At 43.4% G+C, this 16,415-nt stretch overlaps 1 protein-coding gene across 1 annotated transcript in view; it reads left to right on the forward strand.

The window, feature by feature from the left end:
* LOC149372467 (calpain-D-like) overlaps nucleotides 1-16,415 on the forward strand; it is a 36,641-nt gene that overhangs the window by 16,203 nt on the left and 4,023 nt on the right. Inside the window, exons 3-11 of the mRNA XM_089566955.1 lie at nucleotides 907-1,093; nucleotides 2,253-2,455; nucleotides 3,153-3,297; nucleotides 4,311-4,386; nucleotides 5,042-5,167; nucleotides 6,859-7,011; nucleotides 7,541-7,705; nucleotides 8,273-8,615; nucleotides 14,842-15,020. Of these exons, the coding sequence (XP_089423081.1) occupies nucleotides 907-1,093; nucleotides 2,253-2,455; nucleotides 3,153-3,297; nucleotides 4,311-4,386; nucleotides 5,042-5,167; nucleotides 6,859-7,011; nucleotides 7,541-7,705; nucleotides 8,273-8,615; nucleotides 14,842-15,020 (1,577 nt within the window). The remainder of the gene's footprint in view (nucleotides 1-906; nucleotides 1,094-2,252; nucleotides 2,456-3,152; nucleotides 3,298-4,310; nucleotides 4,387-5,041; nucleotides 5,168-6,858; nucleotides 7,012-7,540; nucleotides 7,706-8,272; nucleotides 8,616-14,841; nucleotides 15,021-16,415) is intronic.

Here is a 16,415-nt window from a genome sequence, read left to right on the forward strand (position 1 = left end):
TTTGGTGAGGCACATTTCAGTCAAGTGATGCCACAAAAAAACAGCATCTGTGGTAGTTAGAGAGGCAGCAAGACTCGGGAGAACTATGCTTATGTTACTAACACAATTCATTTTGAAACATGCTGCGAAGTACACCTTTAAAGGACAGCAGAGCAGTTTTTGGAGCGCGGCATGTGTACTGCCTATACATTTCATGTATGTTGCATTGCTAAATATTCGTGAAAAAGTGTTGGTCCTTTTCATGCTTTCTTTACTTGCTAGCCAAACTCTATAATAGGAGTCCACGAGAGAAACATGTATGACAGAGATTCTATAGAAATTGATTTCCCTCTATGCAGTAAGCTTATTTAGTTCCTAATGTCCCTGATGCCCTTTTCCTCGGGATGCTTAGTCCAGAAGTAGGAGACAGCCAAGAAATGCATGCCACTCTTGCTGCCATAAAAATATGCTTTCATTGCAGATCTCATGAGGTCATTGTTTTCCTCTTTGCGAGCAGTTGAACCTACCAATTTAGACCAATTGTGATGTGGTCCTAAACTAGCTTGGAACATTTTCTCGTTCCCTTTTACTCTGAATGCCTACAGAGCTTACTTGTGTTAACCACTGTTAAGGAAGCTTCGATTCAAGATTTTGTTGTTCATACCTTTGCTGTAGTGTAGCTTATTAATGAAGTGAAATAACCGTGCTACTTGGTTGAAATGAGCAAGGACTGAAAAGAGGCAACAAAATGTTTTGAACACAGGAAATGTGGGGACTAAAAACTGGATTTATTTTTCATATTTTCTCTGTGTTTGCTTCCATCACGTGTCTTGTCAAAGGCCTTGCTTAGTTTACCAGTGTACATTGCCTATTGCTGCACTTGTCTAGGTCAAGCTGCATGATTGCTGAACTTTCATTGCCTTACAGAACAGAGAGCCCTTTGTGGATGACTCGTTCCCACCTCTGCTCAAGTCGCTGTACTATAACCCTGACGAGCCAAGGGAAGAGATTGCAGTCAAGTGGCTTCGGCCATGTGAAATCACCTGTGACCCCAAGGAGTCCAAGGTATCTTGGACTGTGTTCCGGACGCCGATGCCTTCTGATATATCTCAAGGTCAGCTTGGCAGGCATCATGTCTGTCCTTAAATTGATTTGAATCCACCAGTCTGTTTGTAAAAACAGTTGAACATTTATTTTGCTTTTTCAACTCTCAATTGTTTACTTTGTGGCCAGTGGTGCTTAGTGCATTATCTGGACTTTTAATCAAGCAATTCAATCTTTAATTCAGCATCTCGATCGGATCCAATGCATGCTTCGTGTAATATAGACATGCACCTATGTGTGTGTTCTGGGTAATCATCCAAGCCTTGTATAATTGAGCAGAGCAGTGCTGGTTTCAAGATGAAAGAACTTTGCTTAAAAAATGAATTGTAATTCAGGTATGTAACACTCTGTTCAGTGCAGGCCTCCTCGAAATTTTTTTTTAATCCATAAATCTTTGAGTGATGTTTAGTTCATGTGTACAGCTAGATGCATTGGGAAACATGTATTGATAAATGCTGCCTACGAGGTCTTTCTACACTTCCTTATTTGTCATGGTCATGGAAATCACTGGAGATGGCTCAACCTTTATGCCATGCACTAATTGTTCTCTTCTAGCTGTAAGTCAGAAAGTGAGAGGGTCTGCTTCACTGCCTTCACTTGACTGAGAAAAAATGCATCGTTAATGCCATAAAGACAGAGATTGGCTATAAAAGCACATTCTCTCGATGCTGCCCCCCTCCCCTCCTCCAGTTGCAAGGGAGAAATGAAACAACAAGGAGATTTGAGTGAAACAAATGATCATGACAAAGGCTGTGTGAACGGCATAATAAGTACTGGAGTTCACAATCGTGTAAATAATATTCCCCATGTCTTTGTCATACTTCTGTGTTTGGCAGGCCAGCTCTAACAATGTTGGTCACAGGTCCCCAGCAAAATAGAACTGGAACCCAGGCTAGCATTGTGCAAAATTATTAGGAGCACCCTTTTGGCGTTTTGTGCACTCTCAGGATCCTCGCAGGCTTTCGTAATCTTTTGTTCTCTAATTCAAGAGGGTGAACTGCGCCTTGTGTTTAGTGCCTAGCCTCTTATTCTGGATGGATGTGTGACAGACTCTCTAGAGTTGTGCTCAAATGACAGCTGAGGCCGTGCCTTCAGCTGTTGTGGTCAGTTAGCTTACCCCAACCCGATGTCTCGTTCTGTGCTGCAGCATTTGTTAAAATGCTGTGCAGGCATCCTAGGCAACTGCTGGCTTCTGTCGGCCCTTGCTGTGCTGGCTGAGCAGCCAGAATTGGTGGAGCGTGTCATGGTGACGCGCTCCATCTGCCACCAGGGCGTCTACCAAGTGCGGCTCTGCAAGGACGGCCAGTGGACTACAGTGCTGCTTGATGACCTGCTGCCATGTGATGCCAAGGGCTGCCTCGTCTACTCCCAGGTAAGTAGCACGGTTGGAGCTTTTCTCTCAGACCTGGGATGGTCACTGGCAAGCTACACATGCTGATGTAGCACCCATTGTCTTAGTGTTCCGATATATTTATCATTAAATCATTAGTTAGACTTATAGCTGGTGTGGTCTTCTTGAGGCATGAAATCAGAATCAGAATGCTTGAATGTGGCATTGCACACGTTTAAAGAGGTGACTTTGTTGGAACCAAAGGTAACTTTACAGCTTAGCTTGTAATCTTTCTGCATCTGGGCCGTCAAAGTCAGACTAAAGAACATTCTGCATGCAGTGTCAAATCTGGCAACATTATGAATAGAAACACGATGCGCAAGATGATTGTCACATCAAAAATCATTTCTGTGAGAGCTTTAACATTATGCATAACATTGTCAAGTTACTTTGCACATTACCAGAGCGGTGTTAAGGCACCTTAGTTAAAGTTTGTTAGCTCAATACCACGTGGTGCCAGAGTACTTATTTTAAAGCATTTCATGCTTATGTTTACTCTCAGGAAGAAGGTGAGCCAGAGTTTTCTGTCTGCAAGGATGCTTTAGAGAGAGAGAAAAAAAAAGTGCTTTGGAAGTGGTGACTGCAGTAAGAGCTTTAAACTTCAGTGAAGCAGGTCTTGAAAGGTTTTCTGGTATGTTATACAATGTCAAGCTATATTCTTCAATTGCCTTAAACACAGGCCAAACGGAAGCAGCTGTGGGTGCCATTAATTGAGAAGGCTGTGGCCAAGCTTCACGGCTGCTATGAAGCGCTTGTGTCTGGCCGGTGCATTGAGGGACTGTCGACGTTCACCGGAGCACCATGTGAAAGTGTACCTCTTCAATGTGAGTACCCAAGAAGGGAGCATGCAATTTTCCTGCTTACGCGAATGATTGAAACCACAGCTCAAAAATGCATGATGAACACTGTAGAGAAGGACAAATGGCAGATTGAATTTTTTCTCCTTCTTCATATCGCATGTTGAATTGAGCACAGCACCTGTGCCTAATGGTTGGGAGAGAGAGAGAAGGCTTTAATAAACTTTCCATGTCTGTGTTACAAAATTAAATTGACAGGCTGCAGTTAGGGCAGTATGGTGGTCGCACAACACGCATGTATGTCCCAAAGTGATGTTAGGTTGAGTGGAGCAGGTGGGGCAGCCCAGCTCTCCCAGAAATAGAGAACATGGTGTGGGGAGGTTGTTGTAAGGGAGGTGGTGCAGTGGCCGAATGGAGTATGGACAAGGGATGCCATGGATGCAAATTGTAAGGGTAGGTACTGCTACACTGTTGACAGCAGATTGCCGGCGCGTGCGATTATGTGATGGTTGTTGACGTCACAGGGAAGAGAATCAGTTTGTTTTTGTCAGACGGCAGGCCGAAAGTCAACCTAAAAAAATTAAAATCTGTAATTAACACAAGGCACTGTAAAGATATTCAAAAGAAAGAAATGGCTGGCAACTGTTTTTGTCAAGATATCCAGTTTGATGTTCTAGGCTGCCAGATAGATAGATAACTACCTGCTCTCCCCTTCCTGATAGGGAGAGTATCCTGCCCATTTGGCAGTCATCTCACACTTAATTCTGCTGCAGCACCTGTCTTTACACTTCATTCTGTAAGCCCATAGCCAAGTGCCTTTACATTTTATGTGCTTGGAGCTGGCAAGAGCTGACTGTGTTCTACCATTATGTTTTATATAGAGCATTTCCCCTTATGATGCCGTCCCAGCAAGTGAAAACAGCAGCAGTCTAAATGTGGCAGGTTGCAGCGTGCCTTTCAGTTACCAGCCTGTTTCTGATAGAAATAAAACCTGCTTGTTCAGTTGCGTCACTGCCTTCACCCTGCTTATTTTTTTCCAGACTCGTCTTCTCCCAATGAAGAAGGCATTGATGAGGATCTCATCTGGGCACAATTGTTAAGCTCAAGGGCTGCTGGGTAAGTAGGGCCTCCTCCTAGTCAAACTAGCAGGTGTCATAAAGGCTTGGCTGGTTGGCAGGTGTGCTGGTCACATGACATGGCCGAGCGCTGTGGCAGGCTCAGCGTCACTTGGCAGGCGATTGCTTATGTATAGACACGCATGTATCAGGTTGGAATGGAGTGCGAATCAACACCATGTATGTCTATCGCAGTGGGAAATCCCCACAAATGGAGAGGGCAGCTTTGGCAATATATGTTGCTAAAGGTGAAGTATCAGCAGCTGCACAGGCTCAGCTTATGCGGCTACCAGCAGTGACAGAGGAGGAGAAGTAGGCCAAGCTGATTTCAAGCTTTAATGCTATCGCATTCCTGACATTTAATGTAATTCGATGTCACCTAATTTTGTTAACATTGTCTGTGCATTAAATCTAGAAATTTCAAAAACCAGTGGCATCTTTGAGCATTCAGTCTTGAAATTTTTTTGGATTCTGGCTCACCAGTGTTGTGCAGCCATTTACATGATCATTCCCAATCAGTACCTGAGATTTCCTCGGGCACATTACAAATGGTAACACTGACAGTGTCGTAAAGACTTGTGTCATTAGTGCTGATGTGAATGAGGCCAGTGATGGGATCTGTGCGTCTGTCTCTTGCTTATTTCTTTTGATAAAAGGTTTCTGATGGGTGCCTCCTGTGGCTCTGGCAACATGCAAGTGAACGACCAGGATTACCACGCGGTAGGACTGCGCCCACGACATGCCTACTCTGTGCTTGACGTTCAAGACGTTGAGGGTGTCAGGTGAGCTCACCAAGACTGGGCTTGCCACACGCAGGTCACACATGTCAGCACCGACCGTGGGCAAGGGTACTGACTCTGAAAAACAGACTGTTATGTTTTTGGATATTCAGCTACATCCACAGTGGTTGCATGTTTGCTGGAATTAGCGTCCCTTTTGTTGGAACCTCTCCATGACTTTAGGTCATCTCACTCAAAAATTGTAAACAACAGCATTGTCACCTTGAGCGTTCCTTCAGTTATTTTCTTCTACTGCCCTCATTTCAGGTACAGATTGGATAGGTGGAGGCAGTCAGTTGTCCAAGTGATTGTGCAAATAGGGTCCAGATTGATCACATGGGTAAAGTGAGGCAAAAAATTGGTAGACCAGTAGGCAGTAGATAAAAAGAGCGAGAGAGGCAGCCGTCTTGTGGTGTGCCCACCGCTTGTTACACGGTCTTAGCTTGATTCTTTGATGTGGCTTCAGCGTAGCTGTTTCTGCCCCTGTCGAGCTCATCAGTCTGTACTGCTTTATCCAAGGAAAGTTTGACAAGCAAAGAAGTGCACGCAGCCTGCACTGTGAAGCGTACATGCTGTTGTGTACGTTATTGTTTGGTGGTTGTGTACTCCACCACATTTAGCTATGGTGCAATGTACACAAGGGAAACAGGCTACAGCCTCAACATGCACCTACATCCTTGAGAGCAATTTAATTACCTGCAGACAAGGTCACGAAAGCATCTGCTGCAGCATGTGGATGCACACCAGCTTTTCTTTCCAAGCACAAAGACAAAATCACTTGCCAAGTGGTGTAGGCACTTCACATAGCCACCAGTTTGTGCATGCATGTCAGCCATCTATTAGCACTTACAGATGCAGAAGTGGCTTTTTGAGATATAGTTGTCCATTTGTCTTTTCCTTCATGGGCTCCTTGCTGTTAGCCACATTTATCTCTACATGTAAGGTGTTTTGAATCAATGGGCCATTTAGTTGCGAGTCAGCTCCCATCCTGTGCCTTTCTTTTCGTGTAGTCTCATCTCCTTTAATGCTGTCCCTTTAGGATGTTGTCATGAGCAGTGATGAAAAGCCAAAAAGCAGAGGTCTGTAGTGCACGAGGACTGGCAGCCTTGTTGCTAAAAAGGCATGACGCCTGCTAGGGAGACATGAAGGAGCTCTGGTGGCCGTGGCACAATACACAGGGTCCAGCTGTGACATTCGGCCATTTCAGTCTGGTGCTGGTGCTGATTGCAGTGCGTGTTATTTGTTTTGGGTGAAATGAGTAAGTACTGCAACCAGATACGGCATTAAACAAAACAAAGTGCAGTTGGAAATTTGGAAATGAGCCTTTCTCTAATTTGTGAAATTGAAGCTCGGAGAAGGGGAGCATGTTTTCAGGCAGAAGCTGCACAATTCTGTAGCAGGTTGTGGAGCTTTTGGTTTTATGTTAGACTCAAGAAAATTTGAACAGCCAATTTTTTTGTCTTCTTTTGTAAGCATCCAGGGTTAATGCACGCTATTCTTTCTTAAATCACTGTGCAAAAACTTCAAGTTGGATAGTTGTGTATCGATATTTGTTGTTTGTTGTCCTGTGGTGTCATCTTTTTAAAAGTTCTGTTTGGTTCAGGATAAGATCAAAGGCTATTGTTTTTCAGAGTGTTGCAACCTCTTATACGAATTCGTTTGCGGGTTCCCTAAACATGCACTCTCACTACCAGGTTGGTGCGGCTCCGAAACCCCTGGGGCCACTATTCCTGGCGAGGTGACTGGTCCGATGGCTCTCCTCTATGGACCTCTGAGATGCGGGAAGCATTAATGCCTCATGGTGCTGACGATGGTGTATTCTGGATGTCCTTCAGTGATGTTCTCAAGTGAGTAATAAAAGCTCACCTAAGTCTCTTGTTTCAAAATGCAGTTAAACCTGGATGCTATGAACATCCATGTAGCAATCAAATGCCTTGATGCTACAAATTTTCACAATTCTCCAGCACCGCTCCCATGGATATGATGTGTAGTTTGGGACCCGAAAACAGAATACCAGACAATGACACAATATTCAGAAAAAATTTGCAGTAAAGTTAGCATCATTGACATTGCATGCTGTTGTAAAGGGTAATAAAAGTGAAAGAATGTTTTCTTATGTACTGATCTCATATTATCGGTGAACAAGACATTGCAACTGCTGTATTTATTCGCACAATGAATGCTGCTTTTTTTTATTTAAAGGAAAAAGAAAGCATACCATTTAGAGCAAGTATTGTAGAAAAACGGTACCATAATGATAAGGGAAAATTCGCCTACCTGCACACTGAACTCAACCTTTTGGCGAGTCCACCATTCCATCTGCGGTTTTGAAGAGCAATGGGTATGGGCTTAAGCGCTGCAATGCGGTTTCTGCAGGTTCTTCGACTGCATCGACATCTGCAAAGTGCGACCCGATTGGAATGAGGTTCGTCTGCAGGGCGTTCTCCCCCCCCAGACGGACAAGGACAGCCAGGCTGTCACTCTGCTCACTGTCCTCGAGGGCACCGAGGTGGAGTTCGGGCTTTTCCAGGAAGGCCAGAGGTTGGGCTCATGCACCAATTTCTTCACTGACTTTTTTTTTTTGTACTATGCTGTTTCTGGATTTTGGAGGGCTTTTACATGGTTTTGTCCGTCGTTTTCTCGCATTATTTTCAATCCCTCAAAATCCTTCATTATTGTATCATAGGGGCTTTTGTTGGGGCACTGTAGATGAAACGCGACCACGGGCTAGCTTTTTAGCACGACTGGGGACTCTTTCAAATAAAAAAAAAACAAAAAAAAATGTTGGAAATGTAAAGATGACTTACGTCTTCTTAAACATCAGCAAATACACTTAGTTAAAGGATGTCTTGAGAAGCTGTATAAAAACCTGCAGTAGTGCAGCATGGCAGAAATTACTTCAAAAATAGACGGGCATCTTTCTGCAGAATTAAATTTTGTTACCATGGTCAGTGTTGTGTTTAAAGTGTTCCACCATAGTTATCTGCGTGCAGTGCAGAAAAAATGAAGTCATCTAATGAACCTGGTCTTGCACCAAGGAATGAAATTTAGGCTTGCGTGTCAAGAATACAAGGTTTGCATGCAATGTTTGGGGCACGACCTCTGCAGGAGTGCCGAGCGTTCCCGGCGTTGCCAGCTGGACCTGTGCGTGGTGGTGTTCCGGGCACAGGACCCTGCCGCAGGTCTGGTGGGCCCATTAGTGAAGCATTCAAAACGGCAGGTGCGCAGCTTTGTCGGCTGCAATGCGGTGCTAGACCCAGGCTCCTATATGGTGGTCTGCCTCGCCTTCAACCACTGGCACACAAGCCTCACAAAGATTGACCAGTACCCAAAGTTTCTGCTGGCCATTCACAGCTCCAAGCGGCTACTCGTCGAGACAGTCATCCCGCACGCCAACGTACTGGCTGATGCCATCATCAATCTGACCGTAGCCAAAGGACGGAGACACGAGGTGCGAAGGCTGGCTCTTTGCTTTCATTGGTACACTGGGAGTTTTTTTTTCTCATTTCTTCGCACTCAAGAGAAGTGTACTTTGTGGGTTATGGAAAACTGGAGAGCTAGTGAAAGCACTAAGTGCCAAAGCACAAAATAAACTGGCACCTGTCGTCTTCATCCAAGGACACCTATCATGTTCTGTCCATAATGTGAACTTATACTGTTTGTGTGAGTTTCTTCTTTTCATATCAGCGTACAATCAAGCCCACTTATAATGAACCTGATGGTCACGCAAATTGTATTCGTTGTACCTAAAGTTTGCTATAAGTGAACCTCCCATATCAAAGCCAGAAAACTAACTTGGACAAATATGGCATTCGTTTATTTAAAAAGTGGTGTTATCCATGTCTGTTTCTTCAAAGCAGGACGAATCAGGGCACTATTCACGCTCTCCAGCGCGGACATGTGCTCTTTGCCAAGACTCTTGCAGACAACAATGTGCATTAGGGATGCAGTCTAACCAACCGTGGATGAAGTGTTTTACGACAGCTGGGGGTAGGCGGGCCTTAACATTGCTTCTTGATCAGATTCCTGGTGGTCGTGGAGTGCCCATGTTTTATGTACACTGGCTTTGCCAGCGCACAGCTCTGCTTGTAGGCATCATTATCTGCACAAGCAAAGTCATTCCAAGAGACATCCGGCTATATGTGCATCAGTGATGTACTGCCACAAATCTACAGCCGTCTGATCATGTGAGCACTCCTGGCCCATGCAGCATATGTGCGCACATAAGGTATCAATGCATTTGTACCAGCTGCTCTGAGTGTTGTCTGCGTGCTGCCTGCATGTGGTAGCAATTTTTATTATTTATTTATTTATTAATACTGCAATCCCAGGAAGGGATTTTCGCAGGGTGAGCATACAGAATATAGGTAAGTACAAATATTAAGAAAAAAAAAGTACAAAGGCCACAAATTAATAATAAGCAACAAAAACACAACAGCAAAAATGAAAGGCTCAATGACGTAACACAGCAAAAAAGTACAATAAGGTTTGGGGCATATAAATACACTACTATCAAGTCATCAGTGAACATGGTCAACAGGGAATTAATTAAATGAAGAAAGAGCACCAAAACGATCACAATATTAAAATCAGGTCATAAAAAAATGGGAAACGGGAATGCATGACAGAGGACATTATTGTGCACTGAGGTTGCCGATGAATGATGTTACAGATAGCTGTAGGACTTCATCGTTAGTAAGTTGATTCCACTCCGTTACTGTTCGCGGAAAAAAGGAATATTTAAAGCAGTTATTACGCTGGGTGAAAGGGGTGATTGTAAGATTGTGACGTTGTCTTGTAGAATAACCTGAAGAGAAGGATATTAGTCCATCAATGTTAATTTTAAAATGACCTTTGACCAATTGGTATAAGAACTTTAGTCGAGCAACGCGATTCCTTTCGGTTATAGATATTAAAGCAGCCCTGTTTAAGAGGTCACTTACTGATGTGCGTCCATAGCTATTGTAAACAAAACGTACTGCTTTCTTTTGTATTTTTTCAATTTTATTTACGTTTGTTTTGGTGAATGGATCCCAGATTATTGCCGCATAATCTAGTATTGGAAGGACAATCGATTTATACGCTAGAAGCCGAACTCGGGGTGTGGAAAGTCTCAATGCACGCCTAAGAAAGAAAAGTTTACGGTTTGCATTATTTACAGTTTGATCAATGTGTTTAGTCCAGTCAAGGTTGTTAGTAATCCATAGCCCTAGATATTTGTAGTGTGAGACTTCGGAAAGAATATTGTTATCAAATGAATATTGGAACATCAGTGGACTTTTCTTGTGAGTGATTCTCATATACACGGTTTTTTGAAAGTTGATAGGCATCTGCCATGCATCACACCAGGCATTAATTTTCTGAAAAGCCTCATTAAGTTTTACCTGATCTGACATGTTTTTAATTTCGGAGTATAGCACACAATCATCCGCATATAGTTTAATATTAACAGGAATGTCTTTCACGATGTCGTTAATGTAAATGATAAACAAGAGTGGCCCAAGCACTGAGCCCTGAGGGACGCCAGAGTCAACAAAAACAGTTTGAGAGGAATGTTCCCCAAAAGAGACATATTGCTGACGGTTACTCAAATATGCTGAAATCCAATTAATGATTTTGTTATTTCTGAGTGTGCTATTAATTTTGGAAAGCAGTTTTTTGTGAGAGACCTTATCAAATGCTTTGGCGAAATCCATAAAAATGGCATCTGTTTGGCTACTATTGTTAATAGCATTCGCAAAATCGTGTATAGTCTGAACTAATTGGGTACAAGTAGAATAACCTTTCCGGAATCCGTGTTGGAAATTTGTAATAAAATTGTGTTGTTCAAGAAAATGGGAAATGTGGGTGTGTATTATGTGTTCCATAATTTTGCAAACTGTCGATGTTAATGAAATCGGTCGGTAATTATTAATGTACTGTTTGTTTCCATTTTTATGAATTGGTTGAACTCTGGCTGTCCTCCAGTCGCCCGGAACCTGTCCTTCGTTTAGAGACCTAGAAAAAATTATAAACAAATACTTGGACACCCATTCTGCATACCTCGTTAGGAATGCATTGGGTATTTTATCAGGCCCAAGGGATTTTTTTACGTTAAGATTCAAAAGCATTTTAGTTATACCCTGTTCACTGATGACAAGATCAGGCATCGGAGGTAAGCATGTTTCGAACACAGGTTGTATGCCATTATCCTTAGTAAAAACGGATTTGAAGTATTCGTTAAAGGCGGTTGATATTACCTTTCCGTCATGTGTTAATGTGCCATTGATTTCAAATGCATGAGAATCCCTAGATACTGGTGAGATTGTACGCCAAAATTTTTCAGGTGAGCTAGTTATAAAATTAGGCAACAAATCGCCAAAATAATTTTCTTTATCAAGTGCTACCTGTCCTCGTAGTTGACTTGACAGAGCGGAAATTTTATCCAGCAGGCCTTCAGGTTGGACAACTGCTTGCCTTTTCTTTTTCAACTTTTTTAATTTTCTACGCATTTGTATTGAAGTGCGGGAAATCCAGGGATTGTCACGTTTTGTCTTTTTAACAATGCTTGGCACAAAACGGTTAATACACATCATAACCAGATCCTTAAAAGAAATCCACAGATCGTCTACATTTGCGGTAGACTTCGAAAAACTATCAAAATAAAAGGATAAGGTATCGATTATTGATGTGTCATCAGCGCGTGAGAAGTTAGGAAAACATGACTGCTTTGGATGCCTGTCAATAGCGGCATCAGATAAGGTAAGGAACACGGCCTGGTGATCGGAGATTCCTGGGATTATTTCGCATTTTGTTTTAGTACTAATAGATCCGCTTACGAAGAAAAGGTCCAGTATAGATTTAGCGCTATCGTGTACCCTGGTGTACTCGTCAACAAGTTGGGATAAATCAAATGCAAATGCTATGTCCAACATGGCATCACCTGTTTTGTCGTTATGGTTTTTGAGGGACATCGTGCGCCAGTCAATATTAGGCAGATTAAAGTCGCCAGCTAGAATTATCCGATCGCCAGGTTTTAAATATGTGTTCATGTAAGTTTTCAAATCATTTAAAACCGATATGGAAGAAGAAGGGGGCCTGTACAACACACCTATAATGTACCTGATTGTACCACAATATGTTTTACTGAAAATGCACTCTACATTAGGCACATCAGGCATCCTTAAAACTCGTAATGATTTCTTGTATATCATACAGACGCCGCCACCTCTTCCAGTACGGTCTTTCCGGAGTACATTGTAACCAGTAGGCACGAATTCACTGTCGAAAATTGCATCATGTAACCATGTTTCGGTTAGCACAGCAATGTCTGAATCGTTAGTAAAAAGGAGCCCTTCAAGCTCGGTTACTTTATTGATTACACTTCTGCAGTTAATGTTTAAGATTTTCAAGGATGTAGGATCATGCTTTTTCTGTCAGTTGTTTTTCTTATTGACCAATCTGACACGCTCTCCTTTCTGGGCATCCCAAGCAAACATAACACTATCAATGCTAATTTTATCAAAGACCAGCTTTACCTTAGCGCCATTTGCTTTTTCTTCCGCTGCGCTGTCCCACAAAAGTTTACGTAAGTCACGCACGCGCTTTGAGAAGTCTTCCGAGATAGAGTACGACGATCCTTTTAGTTTGTAGGCTGCTTGTAAAATGGATGCCTTTTCCCGATAGTCAAGAAATTTTATGATAACCGGTCTAGATCTGTCACTGGATTTACGCCCAAGCCTATGAAGTCTTTCTATACCTGTAGGTGTTATACCTATCTTCTCTTTTATTATGTCGTCTTTCACTGTGTTTTCAAGTTCTTCAAGCGTCTCGTTTTCTGACTCTTCTAAACCATAAATTATAAGATTATTGCGACGGCTTCTGTTTTCTAAGTCGTCCACCTTATTCATCAGAAAGGACAACTGGCTGTCAAAATCTGCTATTGTTTTTTCTATTTCGCTTACTTGTTTTGTCAGCGTGCCTAGTTTGGACAACTGTTGTTCAATGCTATCTATTCTGTTGTTTAGTGTAACCATTTGCTCTTTTATTTCGTTCTGACCGTCGATAATTCCTTCAATAGTTCCTTGCACTTTCTTTTGGCCGTCTAGCAGTTCCGACAGCAATTGCTTCTCAGTTGGTCCCGGGTTTGTCTCAATATCGCCCGAAAGAAGTAGGTTAGTAGGCAATAAAGCAATGTGCACCAGAATACATTTGAAACACTGTGGGCAGGGCAGCAGCAACAGAAACCGGTTGTCACTACGATAACAGTACATGGAAACGTTTTTACTAACCTGTAGAGCAAGACAAAAATGGTTGCTGAGCATGTTGCCGATACTGCTGCTGGCCTGCCCACTGAAGAAAGTCGATGTTGCTCGCTCTTTTAAAGGGGCTTGCTGAGCCATGTGATGTGACGTCACAGTTGTCGAGATGAAGCGATGCGCTGTCAGTTGCGGAACGGAAAGCAATGTAATCGCCTGGCACCTGGCACGAGCCAGATTTTCCGATGCCGGCTCACTGAACACATCCACGTCGATTGCCCTTGATGCGTAGGCGCTGGGCCACCATTCATTCCCGCGATGCGAGGGCTCGTTGACCAGGTCAGACGACGTAGCCACTGGGTCGTAGCCACGCGGTGGAACTGGTCCGCACAGAAGGGCCGCCAAAATCTGTAGAGCAAGACAAAAATGGTTGCTGAGCATGTTGCCGATACTGCTGCTGGCCTGCCCACTGCAGGAGAGGTAGCCGATTGAACAGGTGACATGTGCCACTTGACCTGCTGGGCCAGGAAAGCCTAAGCAGTTGTCATGAATCATCATCATTATTGTGCTTCTGAAGCAGTTCATTTGGAGCAAGGGCCTCAGCCAGGGCCACATGACTATGCTGGAGAGCTTGGAAAGCAGCACAGTGGACTTTTTCATGAAATAAACGCCACTTTTATTTGACTGTATTTTTTTTGGCTTTAGTAGTACAAGTCCACTTCAAACTCGTATTCAGACTTGTCAGATCACAGCATTTGGTTGATCACCGACCGTGTGCAGTAGCTTTTCTTTCAATGCTGCACTTCTCTGCACCCTCCACATTGTTCTCCTTCTACTGTAAACGCTTTATCCAGCCAGTGTACATGCATGCATTGATTGATCTTTTAAGTCATCACCCTTCTTTCTCAGCAGTTATCTACAGTTTCAATGGCATCGTTTTCATGTTCTTTTTTTTTTGGTCGTAACATCCTTTACGGGATAATATCACGTGGACTTAGAGGTGCTCTTCGGTTTTTGGGAAGCGCTAGTTTTTCCACATCTGCGGAGAATTTCCAGCTCCTGCCTGTTCGCTCTAACCGAGCGGTACGAATATGTTTGTTCATTGTATCTGAGACACAGTGCTGTTGCCGGAAGGTATATTTTGACGATGGCACTGCCCTTGTTCATATTAAGAGAGCGTTCATTATATCTGCGGCCGCTGTAAGTGGGCTCAGCTGTATTTCAGGCTTTGGTTCTTGTGCTACCTGTACACATTTAGATGTCGCAAATTTACCCTGTCTTCGAACAAATAAATTACTACTACGCTACTATGCTAGAGGTTATGCCAGGTATCTGTCCTACCAGGGGTCTGCAGGCTTGCATTATTGTCTTCTTCAGCATTTGGCAGGCTAAGTGTCCTTGCCACATCATGGCTCTTACCTTTACAAAATATGTGCCCAGGGACGAGAAGGCATGACTGCGTACTACCTGACAAAGGGCTGGGCAGGCCTGGTGGTTGTTGTAGAGAACCGGCTACCTGACCGCTTTGTCCAAGTGATCTGTGACTGCTCTGAGAGCGTCAACGTTGTCTCGACCAGAGCCACACTCAGGACTGTTGACAGCATCCCCCCGTTGCACAGGTGAGCACTGCTATGAGTGGGGCTTTACAGTACAACACCTGCACTGGATTCGTAGTCACCCTGCATGTGTAATTTGGGCTGGTGTGTAACCAGCCCAAAAAGCAGCGCTTAAAGGGAGCTGGCTGTTTAAATTTTCTACAGAGAACTTGCCCTGTTTTTCCCAAAAAGAGTGCTGCCAGTATTAAAGAGGTTTCAGCAGAGGCATTAAGGGGCACAGCAGTGTTAATTGCAGTTTCAACGCAGTCCTTTTTAGTTGTTTTCTTAGGGGGCTAAGACTTTCTTTGGGAGAAATCATGGAAGCTGGTTGACGCATGCTGATGGGAAGCGCACGTTTTTCAACTGCGGGGGTGAGTTTGCGGCGCCTCCTCGTTCGTTATAACCGAATGGTGTGGCCACAGTTGCTTGTTTTGTTTGAGGTGCAGCGCCATAGCCCTAATACATATTTTGGCAGTATCTCCACTTTCATTTATAATAAGCGAGCATTCATTATAACTGCAGCTGTTATAAGTGGGCTCAACTGTATGGCAGAAAATCCGGTTGTAACAAAGTCAACGGGGCCTTGTGATTTCTTTGTTATAGATGTTGCTTTGGGATAGTTGTACACGACTTTTGTTGCAACTGTCGCGTGCCAACAACTGGCAATTTGCATTGTGGGAACCTTCAGCACGTGCACTGAGCACCTCTCATGTGGCCAAATGTTCGAACAGCCATGTGGGTTTGCAGGAAAACATTTTTATGCACAGTTAGGCAACAGGAAAAACGTCAACAGGAACTTGAACAGCTCAAGGTGCTTGGCGATTTTGCTCATACCACCAGTAAATGCATCAAAAGCCGCCTAAAGCTGAACCGCAGCGCTCTTATTCTGTCATATAATATGATGCCTGTCACGCCACCAATAGATTTTATAGAAAAAAAATGCTCTCAGATTGAATTAACAGCTTTAAGAAAAGACATTAAGCCTTCTTTCTCCTTGGCACGGCTTTCTTTACACAAGTACAGCTGAGAGGAGAAACTTAATAGTGCAAAAGTGAGGAAGACACTCTGGAAATTAAACGTTATTTAGTACGTGCCTAGCCTGAGAAAGTACGAGCAGCAGTTGTTGCACACTCTGCTTCCTTCTTCGGGTAAGCTCATTGCAGGGCTGGGCTGCTAGCAGGTTTGCTTACTTCAGTGTTTTAGGCTCCAGGAATGTTAATGCTTGCAAGCAATTTCATTAATGAAATCATGCGCACTATTACGGGGGTTACATGCCTCACCAAAGAGACGAATGAACCAACAGACATTCCTGTTTTATGCAGAGCAGAACAGTGTTTTGTTCTTTAACACCTTGTACAATGCAAGGCGGTGCAAGTGATAGTTCCGCCTGATATGGTTCAGCTGCTGCTTTATTTTGAT

The sequence above is a fragment of the Amblyomma mixtum genome, chromosome 1 (genome assembly GCF_055824585.1).
Source record: "Amblyomma mixtum isolate Tamu chromosome 1, ASM5582458v1, whole genome shotgun sequence".
NCBI classification, from domain to species: Eukaryota; Metazoa; Arthropoda; class Arachnida; order Ixodida; family Ixodidae; genus Amblyomma; species Amblyomma mixtum.